General features: G+C 44.1%; 1 protein-coding gene across 1 annotated transcript in view; it reads right to left on the bottom strand.

The window, feature by feature from the left end:
• LOC135518053 (netrin receptor UNC5D-like) overlaps positions 1 to 20,359 on the bottom strand; it is a 331,784-nt gene extending 311,425 nt beyond the window's left edge. The window contains exon 1 of the mRNA XM_064942889.1: positions 20,056 to 20,359. Coding sequence (XP_064798961.1) covers positions 20,056 to 20,140 — 85 coding nt within the window. The 5' untranslated portion in view covers positions 20,141 to 20,359. The remainder of the gene's footprint in view (positions 1 to 20,055) is intronic.
• Between the last annotated feature and the right edge of the window lie 3,158 nt (positions 20,360 to 23,517).

Here is a 23,517-nt window from a genome sequence, read left to right as displayed (position 1 = left end):
AAGAGAGGGAGCGAGAAAGCCTTATCTTGAGGGATGTAGAGAGGGAGCGAGAGAGCAGTATCTAGACGTCTAGAGGGACGTAAGAGAGGGAGCGAGAAAGCCTTATCTTGAGGGATGTAGAGAGGGAGCGAGAGAGCAGTATCTCGACGTCTAGAGGGACATAAGAGAGGGAGCGAGGCATGAGGTGCGGAAAGGATTTGCAATAGTTCGCAGGGATGTCTCCTCCATCTGCTGCAGACACAGGTGTGCCTCTCAGTCCCGTAGTGCTCCGTCTCCCACCACGGCAGCACAGCAGGAGGATTGCTGTTGTACATCCAACCACCAAAATACTCTAACAAAGGCAAACCCCTCTCTGAGGAGAAAAACACAGCTCTCATAACGAGGAACAAAGCGCCTGGCTCTGCAGCAGGGGCCAAATCACCTAATCCAGGTTGTAACGTGGTAAATTAAAGAAAGTGTGCCAATGTTTTTAGAAGTAAGAGTAACTTGTTAAAATAAATGTGTTTGTGTTGATGAATAATGGGAAATAAATTGAGTGCTTATGCAAATCCTTCGGCAGGTAACTAGAGTTTTAGTTGCGTGTGATTATGATTTCCCAGCAAAACCTATAAGCCGTCTAAGAGCTTCAGTTCAAGGCTGATGGTGAATGCTCATTTTGAAAGCCTCCATTGAATTCTAATATTGCATTTGATAATTTTTTGCAGAGTTGAGAATTTCTGAAAAGAGAGCGTAGAGGAAATCTTCAAAGGGCCTTGGAAATTCATTCCCCATTTTATTGTAAGGAAGAAAATGCCTTGTCGGTTTTACAAGCCGTGGTGCCTGAGGTGAGGGAGCGAGGCAAGGGCCTTTTCTCAATTGGATTTGCTCAACTCCTGCGTCCTCTCTCGCCTGCTTTTCAAGAAGGCCAATGGCAATCAAGGAGAGGCAGCAAGGAGAATGAACGTGGACAAAAATGCGCTGTATGAAAGGAGAAACTCCTCTCCATTTGTCACATTAGGCAAACAATGGTACATAAATATTTAAAGTGAAAAAGTTTATTTAGCTAGTTGTGCAAGACATTTTATGCATAAAAGGATACGTAGCTTATAATTGAAATATTTACATGCTTTCTCCTTCGGAAAAAAATAACTGTTTCAAAAGTGGTCTGGCAGATATCAAAACTCTTCAGTGAAGGACACGGGTAGGATACCTTGTTGAAAGGTAGCACTCTCCTCAACCACTTTTCGGTTTCCGGGTCACGGAGGAGAGAGACGGAGGAGAGAGGACGGAGGACAGACTTTTTCCAAAATGAGAAAAGGTAAGAGTTAATCCATTGAGAGGCTATGCTGCACCACACTGACACTCACAAACACTTTAATCAGCCTAAGAGGACAGACAGACGGACAGACAGGGCAGGGGTGCTATGAATAATGTATGAGCGGCAGGTAGCCAGTGGTTAGAGTTTTGGGCAAGTAACTGAAAGATCACTGGTTTGAATAACCGAGCCAACAAGGTTAAAAAACGGTCGATGTGCCCTTGAGCAAGGCACTTAACTCTAATTTTCTTCAGGGGTGTTGTACTACTATGGCTGACCCTGTAAAACAACACATTTCACTGCCCCTATCTGGTGTATGACAACATATACTAAACAAAAATAGAAACGCAACATGTAAAGTGTTGCTCTCATGTTTCATGGGGTGAAATAAAAGATCCTAGAAATTGTCCATACGCACAAAAAGCTTATTTCTTTCAAATGTTTTGCACAAATTGTTTACATCCCTGTGAGTGACATTTTTTTATTTGCCAAGATAAATCCATCCACCTGACAGGTGTGACATATAAAGAAGCTGATTAAACAGGGCAATTACACAGGTGCACCTTGTGCTGGGGGCAATAAAAGGACACAAATGTATAGTTTTGTTACACAACACAATGCCACAGATGTCTCAAATTTTGAGGGAGCGTGCAATTGGCATACTGACTGCAGGAATGTTCAGCAGAGCTGAACGCCTGAGAAAATATTGTTCATTTCTCTACCATAAGCCAGCTCCAACGTCGTTTTAGAGAATTTGGCAGTACGTCTAACGGGTCTCACAACCGCAGACCACATGTAACCACGCCAGCCCAGGACCTCCACATCCAGCTTCTTCACCTGCGGATCATCTAAGACCAGCCACCCGGACACCTGGTGAAATTGTAGGTTTGCACAACCGAAGAATTTCTGTCAGAAACTGTCTCAGAGAAGCTCATGTGTGTGCTCGTCGTCCTCAACAGGGTCTTGACCTGACTGCAATTTGGCGTCGTAACCGACTTCAGTGGGCAAATGCTCACCTTTGATGGCAAATAGCATACTGGAGAAGTGTGCTCTCCTCCACGGATGAATCCCAGTTTTAATTATACCGTGCAGATGGTAGACAGCGTGTATGGTGTCGTATGGGCGAGCGCGTTGCTGATGTCAACATCATAAACAGAGTAACCCCATGGTGGTGGTGGGGTTATGGTTTGAGCAGGCATAATCTAGGGAAAACGAACACAATTGCATTTTATCGATGATAATTTGAATGCACAGTTTGATTCTGAGGCCCATTGTCGTGCCATTCATCTGCCTACATCACCTCAATGTTTCAGTATGATAATGCCCAACCCTATGTCAAAAGGATCTGTACACAATTCCTGGAAGCTGGAAATGTCCCAATTCTTCTATGCCCTGCATACTCACCAAACATGTCACCCATTGAGCATGTCTGGGATGCTCTGGATCCACATGTACGATAGCGTGTTCCAGTTACCGCCAATATCCAACAACTTCACACAGCTATTGAAACAGAGTGGAACAACATTTCATAGGTCGCAAATGAGATGTGTCGTGCTGCATGAGGCAAATGGTGGTCACACCAGATACTGACTAGTTTTCTGATCCGTGCCCCTACCTATTTTTTTAAGGTATCTGTGACTGCATATGAGGCAGCAGGTAGCCTACTGGTTAGAGCGTTGGACTGGTAACCGAATGGTTGCAAGATCAAATCCCAGAGCCGACTAGGTAAAAATCTGTTGTTCTGCCCCTGAACAAGGCAGTTAACCTACTGTTCCTAGGTCGTCAATGAAAATAAGAATTTGTTCATAACTGGCTTGCTTAGTTAAAATAAACATCTGTATTCCCAGTCATGTGAAATCCATAGATTAGGGCCTAATGAATATATTTAAATTGACTGTAACGGCCGTTGTTGGTGGTGGAAGAAGGTGAGGACCAAGGTGCAGCGTAGTAAGTGTTCATACTTTTAATAAACTGAACTGAACACTAAATACAAAGTGACAAAAGAGAACAACCGAAACAGCTCCGTCAGGTGCAAACCATACTAAACAGAAAATATGATCACCCACAACTCAAGGGTGAAAACAGGCTGCCTAAGTATGGTTCAATCAGGGACAACGATTGACAGCTGCCTCTGATTGAGAACCATACCAGGCCAAACACAGAAATACCAAATCATAGAAAAAAGAACATAGACTGCCCACCCCAACTCACGCACTGACCATACTAAAACAAAGACATCACAAAGGAACTAAGGTCAGAACCTAACATTGACTGATTTCTTTATATGAACCGTAACTCAGTAAAACCTTTGGAATTGTTGCGTTCATATTTTTGTTCAGTGTAATATTTTTTTTTACCTCCCAATCTAGTCCTCCCTCACTTCCACGCTACAAAGAACATGCCTCATTGGAATTCACAAAATGGGAGACCAATGGCAAAATTGGGATTGGAGAACGGATGACTGGTCAGGCCAGCCACCTTGCCAAGTATTGCCTCACTTGGTCCCTTCATGGTTAGTGAGGTATCTGACAGTAATGAAACGTCTTACGTCTGTGTGAGAAGTCTGTCTTGTCCATGACAGACACAGAACGCTAATATGATTAGCGAACTGCTAGTGTCAAACACGGTCACTTCCAAGTTAATAGATTTCCTTATAACCACCCTGGTTGAGCTTGGCTAAGTCCATAATTTCCTACACTGAGATGTATCAGTAGACCACATTTTTGGGGTGTTTTAAAAATACAGACAATCCTCTCTGAAGCTTGCTAATTTCAATTGGCACGGTAATGCTCGTTCCTGTAAGTCACTGACCTATTATTATACATTACATGATGCTACTTGCATATGATTAAGTTTATGGCAAAGGTTATATTGTTGATAAACAGGTACACACACAAAAATATGGGTTGTTTGGATGAACTAACTGCTGTGTTGCAGGCATTGGGTCACTTAGTTGGGTTGCTTTCTTTAAAAAGAGCAAGGTTGGGTTGTTGATGCTGGGTTATTAATGCTGGGTTATTGAGATATGACCTAGTCAGATCAGAAGACTGGGGGAGTGGCTTATTAGGGGCTTATTTTTGGCCACCTGTGGGAGAAAATGTAACTCCAGTTAATCAGCCCTGTTGTATTGTTATCACGTGTTAAGGTTGAACCGTGACATTTTGTAGCTTTATTGAGGCTTACACAAGTGTATGAGTTCCTTATTAAGAGCCTATGCAAATTCCAATGTTGGGATAGTTCCTACTTTGTTACCAATATGTTATATTAAAATATGTCATCATTTGAAAACTTAACATGATGAACATGAATGACATTTACTCTCACAGGTGGCCAAAAACGTATATCTGAAAGCCACACCCCTAATAAACCATGCCTCCTGAAAATAACCTAAGGATTACATTAAAAAAGACCTAGCCGCTGGGTCAACCCAAAATGTAAATAAATAAAAACCCAACTCATGGTAAATTAAACCATGTTTGGGTAATCCCAACAACCCAACATGTTGGGTTATTCACAAAACCCAACTGGCTGGGTCAAAATAAGCAGTAGTACAGTATTGATTAATGTATTTGTTCTTGTCTGATATTTCAAATGAGATGGATGTGTTACAAGCATTGAGTCATTTATTCAGGCACACAGTCTACAGCCATTGAATCTATTTTTCTCTATATTAGTATTACCAATTTTGCTGTATGGCATCAATAATATATTATGCACTAGCTGCATATCATTGGTTGATTGTGGTGCTGGTGTTTTCACACATCCCCAAGGACTAGCACTAGCCATATTAAGAAAGGTATCAATGTTGTCTATGTGTATACTCATTGATTCATCCAGGCAGCAATCTTTACTTTCTACCTTCCGGGACCAAAACCCTTCCAAACACACCTTTTTTCCCTTCTTCTCAGCCCTCGAAATCATTAAATATTTATTTGCTTTTGATTACCTTTAAAATTAATTCATCAGGGAGCGAGGTGACAGATGCTTGCTGTTATTGACGAATGCTGCCATGGCAATGACGGATAACATCAGATACTCCAGCATGCCACTCTCCAACCCTCCTGCCTTCCCCTCTCCCTAGTCCCCCTCTCTCTCCATCCCTCCCTCCCCCTCTCTCTCTCTCTCTCTCTCTCTGTCTTCCTCCCTTCATCAAGTGAGGAATAGCTCCAGAGCCAAAGTATTTGTCACAGCAACAATCTGCTGAAACTAAATTACACTGACAGGAGCTGCAAGGGAGGGAGGGGAAAAAACAGAGGAGAAAGGGAGAGGATATTTATTAAATTTAAGCTTTCTGGAGGACAGTTAAGTGTTTCCCATTGGCGGAGCGGGGCAAAAGGTTGAGAAGTTGAGAGAGAGAGAGAGGTTGAGAGAGAGAGAGAGAGAGAGAGAGAGAGGTTGAGAGAGGTTGAGAGAGAGAGAGAGAGAGAGGTTGAGAGAGAGAGAGAGAGAGAGGTTGAGAGAGAGCTGCATTTCCTAACCTCTTGCCAAATGTATGACCATATTAGAGACACATATTTCCCTCAGATTGCACAGATCCACAAAAAATTTGGGGAAAAAACAGATTTTGTTAAATTTCACCCATATCTACTGAGTGAAATACCACAAATACCACAATACCACAGAGGCGGTGAATGGTGAATTGAGGATGGGCAGTTATCTCCAAGGCTCCCCTTTCAGCAAAAGCTTGACAGCAACACAATGTTCCTATCGAACACAGAGAGGAAAGCTCAAAGGCTGCAGAGAGACAACGGCTGCAGAGTGGTGCAGCACATCTGCAGCAGAGTGGAGTTGACAACACTTGAGGCTTCAGCACATCCCATACACATATGAAGAGAGAGACAAACTAAAACACATGGCTGAACATACACGCACGAACACACACACACACCAAAACAGTGAGGGAAATCACAGGAGGTTCGTAATGACAACAGCTCATCTACGCCAACAAAGATACCCCCACAAAGATGTCAAATGAGAGAAACAAATCCAACAACAAGATTCCATATAAATCCACACAAAAATCCACATAAATTCATGGATGAGGAATATGTTAAAATAGACAGTCTGGATTTTTCTCTCTCCGCCCCATAGCAAAATGAACATTTGTTATAAAATTGAAAAGTTCTCTCCGCCCCATTGTAAAATATGTAGAATTGCAGAAAACTTGCCTTAAAATGTCCAATGCAGCCAGATGTAAGTTAGCTGACCGCAAGACTACCGAAACTTGTAGTAATCATGGTCGAATCATCGACAGTGGGGCCCCCATTTATTTTCTTGTAACTCTCAGTCTTACATCAAGTAAAAAAATGCATTTCTCTCCACCCTATGGCAAAATTTGTAGAATTGCGGGAAAATAGCTGTAAAACTGCGTAGTTAGTGAGTTATTATCCCAGTTATAAATAATTTGTAATTCAGCAATGAGGGAGTGATTGCTTCCTACAAGAGCACAAAACATGCACATTCCTAGACTTATTTTTGTTTTAAAGGGGCAATGTTGTATTTTGAGACAAGTTTAAATAAAACTCACCAATAGGCTGAGGTTAGCAAAATTTGTCTGATTGTCTGAACTAATGGTATTTTAAAATAATGCATTTTATTTTGAAAAGTGGTTTCTTGCATAAAAACACAACATTTTTAGTCACGTACTTGTCTGAAGGACAAGTGGATAAGCAAGTTAATGTCAAGAATCTCATGTTTTCTTGTTTGTGATTTGTCTCATGGAATGTAAGGCCAACATTGGACACCACACATTGGCTGCTCCTGTAGACTGAATGACAGAGTGTTCAGGCTGTGAATAGCCCTTACACACCTCCAGGGTGTGTAAGGGCTATGTGACCAAGAATGAGAGTGATGGAGTGTTGCATCAGATGACCTGTCCTCCACAATCACCCGACCTCAACCCAATTGACATGGTTTGAGATGAGTTGGACCGCTAAGTGAAGGAAAAGCAGCCAACAAGTGCTCAGCATATGTGGGAACTCATTCAAGACTGTGGGAAAAGCATTCCAGGTGAAACTGGTTGAGAGAATACCAAGAGTGTACAAAGCTGTCATCAAGGCAACGGGTGGCTATTTGAAGAATCTCACATATATTTTGATCTCATTAACACTTTTTGGGTTATTACATGATTCCATATGTGTTATTTCATAGATCTGATATCTTCACTATTATTCTACAAATAAGAAAATCTTTAAAAAATAAAGAAAAACCTGGAATTAATAGGTGTCAAAACTTTTGACTGGTCCTGTATGTACAGTTGAAGTCGGAGGTTTACATACACCTTAGACAAGTACATTTAAACTCAGTTTTTCACAATTCCTGCCATTTAATCAGAGTAAAAATTCCCTGTCTTAGGTCAGTTAGGATAATCACTTTATTTTAAGAATGTGAAATGTCAGAATAATAGTTGAGAGAATGATTTACTTCAGCTTTCATTTTTGATTTCTTTCATCACATTCCCAATGGGTCAGAAGTTTACATAAACTCAATTAGTTTGGTAGCATTGCCTTTAAACTGCTTAACTTGGGTCAAATGTTCCAGGTAGCCTTCCACAAGCTTCCCACAATAAGTTGGGTACATTTTTGGCCCATTCCTCCTGACAGAGCTGGTGCAACTGAGTCAAGAGTGTAGGCCTCCTTGTTCGCACACACTTTTTCAGTTCTGCCCACAAATGTTCATCTGATTGAGATCAGGGCTTTGTGATGGCCACTCCAATACCTTGACTTTGTTGTCCTTAAGCCACTTTGCAACAACTTTGGAAATATGCTTGGGGTCATTGTCCATTTACGACCAAGCTTTAACTTCCTGACTGATGTCTTGTTATGTTGCTTCAATATATCCACATCATTTTCGTGAAGTGCACCAGACCCTCCTGCAGCAAAGCACCCCCACAACATGATGCTGCCACCCCCATGCTTCACGGTTGGGATGGTGTTCTTCGGCTTGCAAGCCTCACCCTTTTTCCTCCAAACATAACGATGGTCATTATGGCCAAACAGTTCTATTTTTGCTTCATCAGACCAGAGGACATTTCTCCAAAAAGTACAATCTTTGTCCCCATGTGCAGTGGCAAACCGTTGTCTGGCTTTTTTTAATGGCGGTTTTGGAGCAGTTGCTTCTTCCTTGCGGAGCGGCCTTTCATGTTATGTCGATATAGGACTCATTTTACTGTGGATATAGATACTTTGTAACTGTTTCCTCCAACATCTTCAAAAGATACTTTGCTGTTGTTGGATTGATTTTCACTTTTCACACCAAAGTACGTTCATCTCTAGGAGACAGAATGTGTCTCCTTCCTGAGCGGTATAACGGCTGCGTGGTCCCATGGTGTTTATACTCGGGTACTATTTGTACAGATGAACGTGGTACCTATGGTGTCAAGCGAAGAGGCACTCTTCAAGCGAAGAGGCACTGAGTTTGAAGGTAAGACTTGAAATACATCCACAGGTACATCTCCAATTGACTCAAATTATGTCAATTAGCCTATCAGAAGCTTCTAAAGCCATTATATAATTTTCTGGAATTTTCCAAGCTGTTTAAAGGCACAGTTAACTTAGTGTATGTAACTTATATTTTTGCTCAGTATATATCTGAGAATAGAGGTCGACCGATTAAGCGGAATGGACGATGAACCTTACGGTTAACTAGTCCAACACTCTAACCACCTGCCTTACATTGCACTCCACGAGGAGAATGCCTGTTACGCAAATGCAGTAAGAAGCCAAGGTAAGTTGCAAGCTAGCATTACACTTATCTTATAAAAAACAATCAATCAGTCATAATCACTAGTTAACTACACATGGTTGATGATATTTCTAGTTTATCTAGCGTGTCCTGCGTTGCATATAATCGATGCGGTGCGCATTCGCGAAAAAGGACTGTCGTTGCTCCAACGTGCACCTAACCATAAACATCAATGCCTTTCTTAAAATCAATACACATGTATATATTTTTAATCCTGCAAACCTGAATTTCTTTTAACTAGGGAAATTGTGTCACTTCTCTTGCGTTCTGTGCAACTGAGTCAGGGTATATGCAGCAGTTTGGGCAGTCTGGCTCGTTGCGAACTGTGTGAAGACTATTTCTTCCTAACAAAGACAGCCAACTTCGCCAAACGGGGGATGATTTAACAAAAGCGCATTTGCGAAAAAAGCACAATCGTTGCACAACTGTACCTACCCATAAACATCAATGCCTTTCTTAAAATCAATACACAGAAGTACACTGCTCAAGAAAATAAAGGGAACACTTGAACAACACAATGTAATTCCAAGTCAATCACACTTCTGTGAAATCAAACTGTCCACTTAGGAAGCAACACTGATTGACAAAACATTTCAGGTGGAAATTATAGGCAATTAGCAAGACACCCCCAATAAAGGAGTGCTTCTGCAGGTGGTGACCACAGACCACTTCTCAGTTCCTATGCTTCCTGGCTGATGTTTTGGTCACTTTTGAATGCTGGTGGTGCTTTCACTCTAGTGGTAGCATGAGACCGGCTCTAGGGGGTTAACCTAACTCCTAACCCTAACCCCTAGCCATCTAGCCACCTAGCTACCATTAGCCACAACAAATCATATGAATTGAAATTCGCAACATATCATACGAAATGAACAATGGACATCCACAAATTAATAAATACCATACGAAATGTAACATATAATACTAATTTGAGTGTCCCGGATTGTCGTTTACCATGTTACGTCTACCCCAGAGTCCAGTTTGTGATATTGAGCTCATGAATACCTCCCGTTTAATGTCAGTTAAATCAGAGTGGTGGCTGGAGAGATGGGTTGCCATATTTGAGATGAATTAAACATGAGTTCTCCCACAGATGACTCCACTATATAGCCATTTATTCATACCCCTCCCCTCTCTATATCAGATGGTGAGAGTCGCAACTGAAACATCCAACAGCACTGTGTCAAACCTGCTGCTGCTTCTGTGTGTCTGTCTCCTCTCCTCAACCCCAAAACTCAGGTCACTCATTTAATATAAAAAGTTGAAGTTGAAGTTTACATACACCTTAGCCAAATACATTTTTCACAATTCCTGACATTTAATCAGAGTAAAAAATCCCCATCTTAGGTCAGTTAGGATCACCACTTTATTTTAAGAATGTGATATGTCAGAATAACAGTAGAGAAAATGATTTATTTCAGCTTTCATTTCTTTCTTCACATTCCCAGTGGGTCAGAAGTTTACATACACTCAAATAGTATTATGTAGCATTGCCTTTAAATTGTCTAACTTGGGTCAAACGTTTCAGGTGGTATTCCACAGGCTTCCCACAATAAGTTGGGTGAATTTTGGCCCATTCCTCATGACATAGTGTCACGACTTCCGCCGAAGTTGGCTCTCCTGCCCGTTCGGGCGGTGCTCGGCGGTCGTCGTCACCGTCCTATTAGCCACTACCGATCCCTTTTTCGTGTATCTGTTGGTTTTGTCTAATTGGTTTCACCTGTGTGTTGTTTAGTTAATTAGTGTCTGTATTTAATGTAGGTTGTCCCGCCCTTGTTTTGTGCGGGATTGTTTATTTTGTCATTCGTTTTGTCTGTCGGTGTTTGTTGTTTCTTATTCTCCGGTTAGTCTTTATCCTGTGTTGGATAAATTCACCCTGTGTGTATTTGGGTTGACCGTTGTTTATTTTGTTCACCGGAGAATAAAACTTTATATTGCTATCTGCTCTCTGCGCCTGATTCCACCCACCTTGATTAGACGTGACAGAATCCCGCACCACCCATGGAATCAGCAGGAGCAGCAGCGTCTCCTCTCCCATCGATGGAAGAGAGGGTCCTCCATCATACCAGCGTGCTTCACCGGATTGGTTCTGCTATGGACCAAATGATGGAGAGAATGGATCGATGGGAGAGGAGTGGCCTCCCCACATCATCTCTACCAACCCCTTCTCCAGCACCTCCTGTTTCTGCGACCACATCTGGCTCTGGGGCTCTTCGGCTGACACTCCCACGGGAGTTTGACGGATCAGCGGCTGGGTGCCAGGGTTTCCTCCTTCAGCTGGAACTATACCTGGCTACCGTGCGTCCTGCTCCCTCTGGAGAGGAGAGCGTGTGCGCCCTCGTCTGCTGCTTGACTGGGCGAGCCCTCGAGTGGGCCAACGCAGTATGGAATGGTCCGGACTCGGCTAAGGATAATTACCCAGAGTTCACCCGCCGATTCCGAGCTGTTTTTGACCATCCACCCGAGGGTCGGGCGGCGGGTGAACGGCTGTTCCACCTGCGTCAGGAGACGAGGAGCGTACAGGATTTTGCCCTTGAGTTTAGGACTTTGGCAGCAGGAGCAGGATGGAACGACAGGGCCTTGATTGATCATTTTAGATGTAGTCTCAGGGAGGACGTCCGCAGGGAGCTGGCATGTCGGGACACCACATTCACACTGGATGGACTTATCGATCTGGCTATCTGTCTCGACAACCTGCTGGCTGCTCGCAGGCGTTCGGATCAGCTCCTGTCGTTTCCAATCTCCAGCCCCCCTGTTCCTATCCCTATGGAATTAGGAGGTACGGCTTCAAGGGGGACCGGAGGAGGAGTGTCCTCCTGCACCAGTTGTGGTCGACGAGGGCACACGTCCGACCGGTGCTGGAGGAACTCGTCTAGGAGTCGGGTGGACAGGCGGAACACTGCTCGATCACCCCAGGTGAGTAAGCACCAAACTCATTCAGAGCTTCCTGTCGGTCATGTGTTTGTATTGATTTCTTTCCCTGGTTTTTCCCCATCTCTACAGCATAAGGCGCTAGTCGATTCAGGCGCAGCTGGGAATTTTATGGATCGTGGGCTTGCGTTAAGGCTAGGGATTCCCCTGGTGTCGTTAGATCGACCTTTCCCCGTTCACTCCTTAGATAGCCGACCATTAGGGTCAGGAGTAATTAGGGAGGCTACGGTGCTGCTGGACATGGTAACGCAGGGTGATCATAAGGAGCAGATTAGCCTGTTTCTTATAGATTCACCTGCGTTTCCAGTGGTGTTGGGGGTTCCCTGGTTAGCTCAACACAACCCGGTGATTTTCTGGCGACAGGGGGCTCTTAAGAGGTGGTCAGAGGAGTGTTCAGGTAGGTGTATAGGAGTTGCCGTTGGTGCGACTACGGTGGAGAGTTCAGACAAAGTTTCCACCGTGCGCATTCCCTCTGACTATGCCGATTTGGCTATCGCCTTCAGTAAAGGGAAGGCGACCCAATTACCACCTCATCGTCGAGAGGACTGTGCGATAAACCTTCTGGAAAACGCTGCACTTCCTAGGAGTCACGTGTATCCATTGTCCCAGGAGGAGACAGTTGCGATGGAAACATATGCTTCCGAATCGATGGGACAGGGGTACATTAAGCCCTCCATATCACCCGTATCATCAAGCTTCTTTTTTGTGAAGAAGAAGGATGGAGGTCTGCGTCCGTGTATTGATTATAGAGGTCTAAATTCCATCACAGTGGGGTTTAGTTACCCACTACTTCTCATCGCTACGGCAATGGAATCATTTCATGGGGCGCGATTCTTCACAAAACTGGACCTGAGGAGCGCGTATAATCTGGTACGTATCCGGGGAGGAGATGAGTGGAAAACCGCATTTAGTACTACTTCTGGTCATTATGAGTACTGCGTCATGCCATACGGGTTGAAGAATGCTCCAGACGTTTTTCAATCCTTCGTAGATGAGATTCTCCGAGACCTGCTCGGGCAGGGAGTGGTAGTGTACATTGATGACATCTTGATCTATTCTGCCACACGCGCGGAGCATGTGTCTCTGGTGCGTAAGGTACTTGGGCGACTACTGGAGCATGACCTGTATTGCAAGGCGGAGGAATGTGAGTTTTTCAAACAGTCCGTTTCCTTCTTGGGGTATCGTATTTCCACCTCCGGGGTGGTGATGGAGGATGATCGCGTTACAGCCGTGCGTAATTGGCCGACTCCGACCGCGGTGAAAGAAGTGCAGCGGTTTTTAGGGTTTGCCAATTACTACCGGAGGTTTATCCGGGGTTTTGGTCAGGTGGCTGCTCCTATCACCTCACTGCTGAAGGGAGGACCGGTGCGGTTGCGCTGGTCAGCAGAGGCGGGCAGAGCTTTCAGTCGTCTGAAGGAGCTGTTCACCAATGCGCCCGTGTTGGCGCATCCGGACCCCTCTTTAGCGTTCATAGTGGAGGTGGATGCGTCCGAGGCTGGGGTTGGAGCCGTGCTGTCCCAGTGCTCGGGCGTGCCATCCAAACTCCGCCCGTGTGCTTTCTTTTCGAGCAAGCTCAGCCCAGCGGAGTGAAACTATGATGTGGGGGACCGGGAGTTGTTAGCTGTAGTCAAGGCTCTGAAGGTGTGGAGACATTGGCTTGAGGGGGCTAAATACCCTTTTCTCATCTGGACTGACCATCGTAATCTCGAGTACATCCGGGCAGCTAAGAGACTAAATCCACGTCAGGCTAGATGGGCCATGTTTTTTACTAGGTTCCAGTTTACCCTCACATATCGGCCAGGCTCCCAAAACACTAAAGCTGACGCACTGTCTCGCCTCTATGATACCGAGGAACGGTCAGTAGAGCCAACTCCCATCATTCCACCGTCATGTCTCGTGGCACCGGTGATATGGGAGTTGGACGCTGAGATAGAGAGGGCCTCACGGTCAGAGCCGGCTCCTCCTAACTGTCCAGTTGGGACCAAGTATGTGCCGAGGGTGGTCCGGGACAAGCTGATTAGGTGGGCTCATACTCTTCCCTCCTCGGGTCATCCTGGAATCAAGAGGACAGTGCAGAGTCTGAGAGGGAGATACTGGTGGCCCACACTGGCTAAAAACGTGAGATTTTATGTCTCCTCTTGCTCAGTGTGTGCTCAGAGCAAGGCTCCTCGGCACCTGCCTAGAGAGAAATTACAACCCCTCCCCGTTCCACAATGGCCGTGGACACATTTATCGGTGGATTTTCTTACCGACCTTCCCCGTCCCAGGGAAGTACTACGATCCTGGTCGTTGTGGATCGGTTTTCTAAGTCCTGTCGTCTCATTCTGTTGCCCGGTCTTCCTACGGCCCTGCAGACTGCTGAGGCTTTGTTTACCCATGTCTTCCGGCACTATGGGGTGCCTGAAGATATCATCTCTGATCGGGGTCCCCAATTCACGTCCAGAGTGTGGAGGGCGTTTATGGAGAGACTGGGGGTCTCGGTTAGCTTAACCTCAGGTTTTCACCCCGAGAGTAATGGGCAGGTAGAGCGCGTTAACCAGGATGTGGGCAGGTTTCTGCGGTCCTATTGTCGGGACCGGCCTGGTAGGGCCGTTCAAAGTCCTGAGGAGAATAAACGAGGTGTGTTACAGGTTACAACTTCCTAGGTATTACCGTATTAACCCCTCGTTTCGTGTGTCTCTCCTTAGGCTGGTGGTGGCTGGTCCCCTGCAAGAAGGTGAGGTGCCTGAGGTCCCTCCGCCCCCTCTGGACATCGAGGGGTCCCCGGCGTATACAGTTCGAGGCATTCTGGATTCGAGACGCCGGGTGGGGGGCCTACAGTACCTCGTGGACTGGGAGGGGTATGGCCCGGAGGAGAGATGCTGGGTTCCGGTGAGGGATATTTTGGACCCTTCCCTCCTGAGAGATTTCCACCGCCTCCACCCGGATCGCCCAGCACCTCGTCCTCCGGGTCGTCCTCGAGGACGGTGGCGGCGCGCTGCGGGAGTCGCGCATCGGGGGGGTACTGTCATGACTTCCGCCGAAGTTGGCTCTCCTGCCCGTTCGGGCGATGCTCGGCGGTCGTCGTCACCGTCCTATTAGCCACTACCGATCCCTTTTTCGTGTATCTGTTGGTTTTGTCTAATTGGTTTCACCTGTGTGTTGTTTAGTTAATTAGTGTCTGTATTTAATGTAGGTTGTCCCACCCTTGTCTTGTGCTGAATTGTTTATTTTGTCATTCGTTTTGTCTGTCGGTGTTTGTCGTTTCTTATTCTCCGGTTAGTCTTTATCCTGTGTTGGATAAATTCACCCTGTGTGTATTTGGGTTGACCGTTGTTTATTTTGTTCACCGGAGAATAAAACTTTATATCGCTATCTGCGCCTGATTCCACCCACCTTGATGAGTCAGGTTTGTAGGCCTCCTTGCTCATACACGCTTTTTCAGTTCTGCCCACAAATGTTCTATAGGATTGAGGTCAAGGCTTTGTGATGGCCACTCCAATGTCTTGACTTTCTTGTCCTTAAGCCATTTTGCCGCAACTTCGGAAGTATGCTTGGGTTAATTGTCCATTTGGAATACCTATTTGCGACCAAGCTTAATTTCCCAACTGATGTCTTGTGATGTTGCTTCAATATATCCACATAATTTTCATTCCTCATGATGCCATCTATTTGTGAAGTGCACCAGACCCTCCGGCAGCAAAGCACCCCCACAACATGATGCTGCCACCCCCGTGCTTCACGGTTGGGATGATGTTCTTCAGCTTGCAAGCCTCCCCATTTTTCCTCCAAACATAACGATGGTCATTATGACCAAACAGTTCTATTTTTGTCCATTTTCACAAAAAGTATGATCTTTGTCCCCGTGTGCAGTTCCTTTGCTGTTGTTCTGCGTGGTATGGCGGCTGCGTGGTCCCATGGCGTTTTTCAGCAGCAGGGACTGGGACACTAGTCAGGCTCAAGGGAAAGATGAACAGAGCAAAGTACAGAGAGATCCTTGATGAAAACCTGCTCCAGAGCATTCAGGACCTGACTGGGGCACTCACCTTCCAACAGGACAACGACCCTAAGCACACAGCCAAGACAACACAGGTGTGGCTTCAGGACAAGTCTCTGAATGTTCTTGAGTGGCCCAGCCAGAGTGGCCCAGCCAAACGCCTTCAGGCGTTTGGAAATTGCTCCCAAGGATGAACCAGACTTGTGGAGGTCTACAATTTCTTTCTGGGGTCTTGGCTGAGTTTGAAGGTAGGCATTGAAATACATCCACAAGTACACCTCCAATTGACTCAAATGATGTCAATTAGCCTATCAGAAGCTTCTAAAGCCATGACATCATTTTCTGGAATTTTCCAAGCTGTTTAAAGGCACAGTCAACTTCGTGTATGTAAACTTCTGACCCACTGGAATTGTGATACAGTGAATTATAAGTGACATAATCTGTCTGTAAACAATTGTTGGAAAAATTACTTGTGTCATGCACCAAGTAGATGTCCTAACCGACTTGCCAAAACTATAGTTTGTTAACAAGTAATGTGTGAAGTGATTGAAAAACAAGTTTTAATGACACCAACATAAGTGTATGTAAACTTCCGACGCTACTCTGTACAACTGCAGGGGATGTCTCGATTGTGCTTCTGATATAGTGGATCATGAAACAAGTATACATAACAGAATAATATAACATGGAAACAGGCATTAGGATATTATCACCAAAGGATGAGTTAGCACATATAAGAGCTGATCAGTTTTATCAATGGTCTGGATATATCCATTATCCTCTATTGAGACGCAGAACAACAAACATCATTAGGGGTAGGAAGCTACTTGTGCCAAGACAGTAAGAATGAGGAGAAAAATGACAGAGGAGGGAAGAGTAAAAATGACAATAAGTGATATTTACAAGCCTGAAAGGATGGGGATGGATCCAATGCCTTATTAATAAACTTAAGCAGACCGATGCACCATTTCCCAATACACAGTATCTCAACCTACTCGTCCACAACCCCAACAGCTGAATAGAGTCCTAAATCTAATATTTATATTATGCAGGTTCAAGTTGATTTCAATACTTGATATGCAAGAATCAAATCCTTAGGGCTATTTCGCTAATTGACTTGCAAATGCCTCATTGTAATATATGGTTTACGTTAAGTGGGTGTCAAGAGGTCAGGGTGGATTCAACAGGGAGGAGAACATCGGGATAGGGTCCAGTGAGACCCATAGCAGGACTTACAGTGCATTCAGAAAGTTTTCAGACCCCTTGATTTTTTCTACATTTTGATACTGTAACGGTTTTCATGCGGTGAAAGAAAGTCGGACCAAAATGCAGCGTGTAGATTGCGATCCATGTTTAATGAACAAACGTAAACACGAATCAATACAAATACTACAAAACAAAGAACGTAGCGAAAACCGAAACAGCCTATACTAGTGTAAACTAACACAGCGACAGGACAAGGACACTAAGGACAATCACCCACGAAACACACAAAGAATATGGCTGCCTAAATATGGTTCCCAATCAGAGACAACGATAATCACCTGACTGATTGAGAACCGCCTCAGGCAGCCATAGACTAACGCTAGACATCCCACAAAACCCCAAGACAAAAACACACCACAAAAACACACCCCCGCGTGACAGATACGTTACAGCCTTATTCTAAAATTGATTAAATTAAAAATGTTCTTCATCAATCTATACACAATACCCCATAATGACAAAGCAAAAAAAACATTTAGAAATTGTGGCAAATTTATTAAAAATAAAAAACAGAAATACCTTATTTACATAAGTATTCAAACCCTTTGCTATAAGCCTCGAAATTGAGCTCAGGTGTCCTGTTTCCATTGATCATCCTTCTACAACTTGATTGGAGTCCACCTGTGGTAAATTCAATTGATTGTACATGATATGGAAAGCCACACACCTGTCTATATAAGGTCCCACATTCAACAATGCATGTCAGAGCAAAAACCAAGCCATGAATTGTCCGTAGTGCTCTGAGAAAGGCACAGATCTGGGGAGGGTACCAAAATATTTCAGCAGCATTGAAGGTCCCCAAGAACACAGTGGCCTTCATCATTATTAAATGGAAGATGTTTGGAACCACCAAGACTCTTCCGAAAGCTCACGGCCAAATTGGGGGGAGAAGGGCCTTGGTCAGGGAGGTGACCAAGAACCCAATGGTCACTCTGACAGAGCTACAGAGTTCCTATGTGGAAATGGTAGAACCTTTCAGAAGGACAACCATCTCTGCAGCACTCCACCAATCAAGGCCTTTATGGTAGAGTGGTAAGATGGAAGCCACTCCTCAGTAAAAGGCACTTGACAGCCCGCTTGGAGTTTGCCAAAAGGCACCTAAAGGACTCAGACCATGAGAAACAAGATTCTCTAATCTGAAGAAACCAAGATTGAATACGGGCATAAATGCCAAGCGTTAAGTCTGGAGGAAACCTGGCACCATCCCTACAGTTAAGCATAGTGGTGGCAGCATTATGCTGTGGGGATGTTTTTCAGCGGCAGGGACAGGGACACTAGTCAGGATTGAGGGAAAGATGAACGGAGCAAAATACAGAGAGATCTTTGATGAAAACCTGCTCCAGAGCTCTCAGGACCTCAGACTGGGGCAAAGGTTCACCTTCCAATAGGAAAATGACCCTAAGCACACAGCCAAGATATCACAGGAGTGACTTTGGGACAACTCTCTGAATGTCCTTGAGTGGCCCAGTCAGAGCCTGGACTTGAACCTGATCGATCATCTCTGGAGAGACCTGAAAATAGCTGGGCAGCGACGCTCCACATCCAACCTGACAGAGCTTGAGAGGATCTTCAGAGAAGAGTGGGAGAAACTCCCCAAATACAGGTGTGCCAAGCTTGTAGCGTCATACCCAATTAAGTATTGAGTAAAGGGTCTGAATACTTATGTAAATGCTATATTTCCGTTTTATTTTTATTTTATAAATTTGTAAAAAATATATATATATATCTAAAAACCTGTTTTTGCTTTGTCATTATGGGGTATTGTGTGTTGATTGATGAGAGGAAAGTCAAGGGGTCTGAATACTTTCTGAATGCACTCTATATCAGTCGAATCGTACCTAACAGTCTAATGATCATGTTAGTCACCCAAACACAATTTAATTCTCAAACGAGGTTAAGTTGCAATTACAACATTTTCCAACTCCCAGCTTTTCCAACTCAATAAAATAAAATATGTCCAAGCTGTCACTATCAACTATGTGTTACATAAAAGAGCAGTATTTGGGATGTGAACCATTCACTCTCTCCTGGAAAAACCATCACAGCAACACCTGTCAATGAATAGAAGAACTGACTGAGCGGTGCGAAATGAGTTTTAATTCACTCACGCTAAATACCAATAGGCGTCTCTCCGGGAAACATTTGGACCATCATGAACAGCCAGTCAGTCAGTCTTTATCTTGAATATTGTCGCATGATTAATTGTAGCTTCACTTCAGCCTTCTGTACTGTGTGTGGGACGATGGAATAGGCTACACCGCATTATATCCACGGGTGTCCCCGCTACGCATCACATCATGCAAAATATCTTGACAGTTAGTGGCCATGGAAATCAAATGTTTTTTATATGTTCTAGCTTGAATTCACAAATGTTATCGTAAAAACATCCTTTAACAGAAACTGATGGCGACATGTGTAGCCTAAAAGTTAATCAAGGCAGAGATTAATCAAACAGCGAGCGTGGTTCGGGTTCACATGCCTGTTGCAATTTCGATCCATACGCAGGTCCAAGACACAGTTCAAAACCGGGGATAAAACGCAGCATAGAGAAACATGAGTAATAGAATAATCATTCCAAAGGTCAAATTTGATGGAACAAAATATTTGCACCATATAAACTCACATGCATAGGCTATAACAGGTGCTACAACTGCGGACTTGTGTTGAGAAGAAAGGGAATATTTAAAATGCGGATAAAATAACACAAATAATGGCAAAGTTTAGCCTTGTGCAATTGGATGCCATAAAACACACCCTGACAACTTTAGAGCAAATACCTGCATGTGCACAACACAACAACAAGCACTGCTGGTCTATCAAAAAAAGTCACATTTTAAACTGTTCTTACCTCGGGCCAAGGTAGTCGGGAACTGCAAACAGAGAAACACAACGATGCCCAAACTCAGGTAGCATCCTCCCGAAAACTGTCCCATCACTGCGCCGGTTTTCTTCCTTCCTATCTGACCCGGGGATTCTGCGCGCGGAACTTGAGCATTTGCAATCGTTGACCTTGTCACCAGTAACAGGTTACCCCGCACTGATGACGTTTAGACAGGGCCAGTCTGTCGCCACCTCAGCCGAGGAAGGCTAACAGTGGCGGCATATCTGGTTTGCAGAGCAGACAGTGAGATGGATAGATGTGTGTGTTTCGGTGGTCGGGCAGCCTGTGAGAGAGAGTGAAATAATTAAACCTCGCAAGCCAATAGCTAGCTCTCGGTTTTGGGGCGGAGAGAGAGAGAGAGAGAGAGAGAGAGAGAGAGAGAGAGAGAGAGAGAGAGAGAGAGGCTGGGTAGAGGTGATAGGCTACTGAGCAGAGAAATCCAGATTATCGACAGAGAAACCACAGATGACCACTGTGTGAGTCATCGAATCAATTTAGCGACACAGTCATCTAACCAGTTCTTCCTTAATGTCAGTGCGGAGTCATTTTGAATAGATGTTATCCTTATGATGCAAACCGCCAGTCACTTAGTTTAAAACAAATGCTTGTGATTTATTTGCTTGTGAATTATTTTTTGAGTCCTTTTAAAGGGAAAATGTATGAAGACATTACCAACGAAATTGGATTCTCTGGGTATAGGTTTCAGGGAATCATTCAAATAGGTGGTACACTACAATAAAAGATGAATGATGTGGTCCTCCTGCCCACCCCAGCCAGATAAACTAGCCCTTGGGCACACCTAGGACTACAGGTTTCATTAACCCAATGATTACATGATTATGTGTTGTTAACATATCCTGAGGCATTCTTAACCACTTTGATTGAGAATATTGTAAACATTATTGTGCAGAATACAATAGGCCGTCAGCCTCCCAGCCTTTCATTTCCCATCTGTTCCATGGACTAATGCTCCACAGAGTGGATTGACCTTGAGTAGGTATGTTAACCAACATATCAACGCACAAGGCGTGACCCAGATGCAGACACAGGAGGCAGATGGTTGGAGTCTTACAAAGTTTATTAATCCAAAAGGAGTAGGCAAGAGAATGGTCGTGGACCGGCAAAATGTCAAAACCAGATCAGAGTCCAGGCAGTACAGAGTGGCAGACAGCCTTGTGGCCAGGCAGGCAGGTACAGAGTGGCAGACAGCCTTGTGGCCAGGCAGGCAGGTACAGAGTGGCAGACAGCCTTGTGGCCAGGCAGGCAGGTACAGAGTGGCAGACAGCCTTGTGGCCAGGCAGGCAGGTACAGAGTGGCAGACAGAATGGTCAGGCAGGCAGGTACAGAGTGGCAGACAGCCTTGTGGCCAAGCAGGCAGGTACAGAGTGGCAGACAGAATGGTCAGGCAGGCAGGTACAGAGTGGCAGACAGCCTTGTGGCCAGGCAGGCAGGTACTGAGTCCAGAAATAGGCAAGGGTCAAAACATGAGGAGTAGAAAAAGGAGAATAGCAAAAAGCAGGCAAATGGGAAAACCGCTGGTTGACTTGGAACATACAAGACAAACTGGCACAGAGAGACAGGAAACACAAGGATAAATACACTGGGGAAAACAAGAGACACCTAGAGGGGGTGGAGACAATAACGAGGACAGGTGAAACAGATCAGGGTGTGACACAACAAAAACATCAACGCCATAGAAAAACCAATCCGCATCTGCATTCCATGTAAATCAGTGGGAGTTGACATTCTCAGGCACAATTACCCTATTCGGTGAAGATTCAATAGTTTATTTCCTAGGGTCCTCATCGGAGGTCAGCCCTTTAGATGGGGTTAAGTGCTTGATATCATTGCTCAGGCAGGCATAACCAGCACTATAAATGGAACCTTCACAGCTATACACTATGTGGGGTGTTTTTCCAGTTTCCCTACATAATTGTGAATGATGAGAGGGTGTTCCAGACATAATTATACACTATAGCTATATTTTTGATTTGTTTTAACCAATGACATCATTGGGTGATTAAGCCTGCTGTATGATATAAAATGAATGGAGTTATGTGTTGTAGCAATTATTGTGGCCTTTGGGTTTCGCCGATTGCATGATCACGCTAGCACCGTGTAGATATGCTTGTTCTTGTTCAATAGAGCCATTGGACTTATCTCAACGATGTTCCTATTTGCCAGGATATTGCCGGATATCTAGGTTGACTCATTTTCCCTGGCTTTGTAAAATGGGGACGGTGCTAGTTTACAGGTTCACAGAATTGATGTTACCATGCACTGTCGATCTGAGATTGCTAAACAATGGTCTTCAATGGCTGTTTCTGATGATTACTCTTTCCAAGAAGAACTGGGCGGCGAAATACTTTTGAACTGTTATTTACATCGGAACACACAGCCCTATTTATTTGTGCCAGAATACACTAAAGAGGAGTTGAGACAGAGATAAATAGAATTGCGAGACCAGCAAGCAGTAAGCATTTCACTGTAATACCTATTGTATTCGGCGCATGTGACAAATAGCATTTGATTTGATTTGACAGACTAATATACTGTTTTATTAAAAACTGTTTTACTGGTCAACAAATTAAAGTTTAAATGATGCACCAACTCCCTGCATCATTTGACTGAAGCTAGTTTATCCCAATACATTTAATTAATATCACAATTAATTGAACCAGAATGTCACGCCCTGACCTTAGTTTTCTATGTTTTATGTATTATTTTGGTCAGGTCAGGGTGTGAAGAGGGTGGGTATGCTTGTTACCCTATCTAGGTTTTTTTTGTATATCTAGGGGTGTTTGTTAGTCTAGGTTTATTATAGGTCTATGGTGGGCTGAATTGGTTCCCAATCAGAGACAGCTGTTTATCGTTGTCTCTGATTGGGGATCCTATTTAGGTTGCCATTTTGGTTTTGTGGGTTATTGTTTGTGTAGTTGCCTGTCTGCACTTGTGTCTTATAGCTTCAGGTTTGTTTAGTGTTCTTCGTGTAATAAAAAATAAAAAAATGTATACTTATCACGCTGCGCCTTGGTCTCCTCATTATGACAAACGTGCCACGGAAGTTGAAGTTAAATACTTTATTGGTTTCTGATGCAGCTGGAATCCTTCAGTCACATGTCAGTACACTTGTAAAAAATATTATATAAAACATCAATATACACTACCGGTCAGAAGTTATAGAACACCTACTCATTCAAGGGTTTTTCATTATTTTACTATTTTCTACATTGTAGAATAATAGTGAAGACATCAAAACTATGAAATAACACATATGGAATCATGTAGTAACCCAAAAAATGTTAAACATATATTTTATATTTGAGATTATTCAAATTGTCACCCTTTGCCTTGATGACAGCTTTGCACACTCTTGGTATTCTCTCAACCAGCTTCACCTGGATTGATTTTCCAACAGTCTTGAAGGAG

Source organism: Oncorhynchus masou, chromosome 28 (genome assembly GCF_036934945.1).
Source record: "Oncorhynchus masou masou isolate Uvic2021 chromosome 28, UVic_Omas_1.1, whole genome shotgun sequence".
Classification (NCBI taxonomy): Eukaryota; Metazoa; Chordata; class Actinopteri; order Salmoniformes; family Salmonidae; genus Oncorhynchus; species Oncorhynchus masou.
Note: the sequence above shows the minus strand (reverse complement) of the source record. Positions and strands in the feature narration are given on the sequence as shown.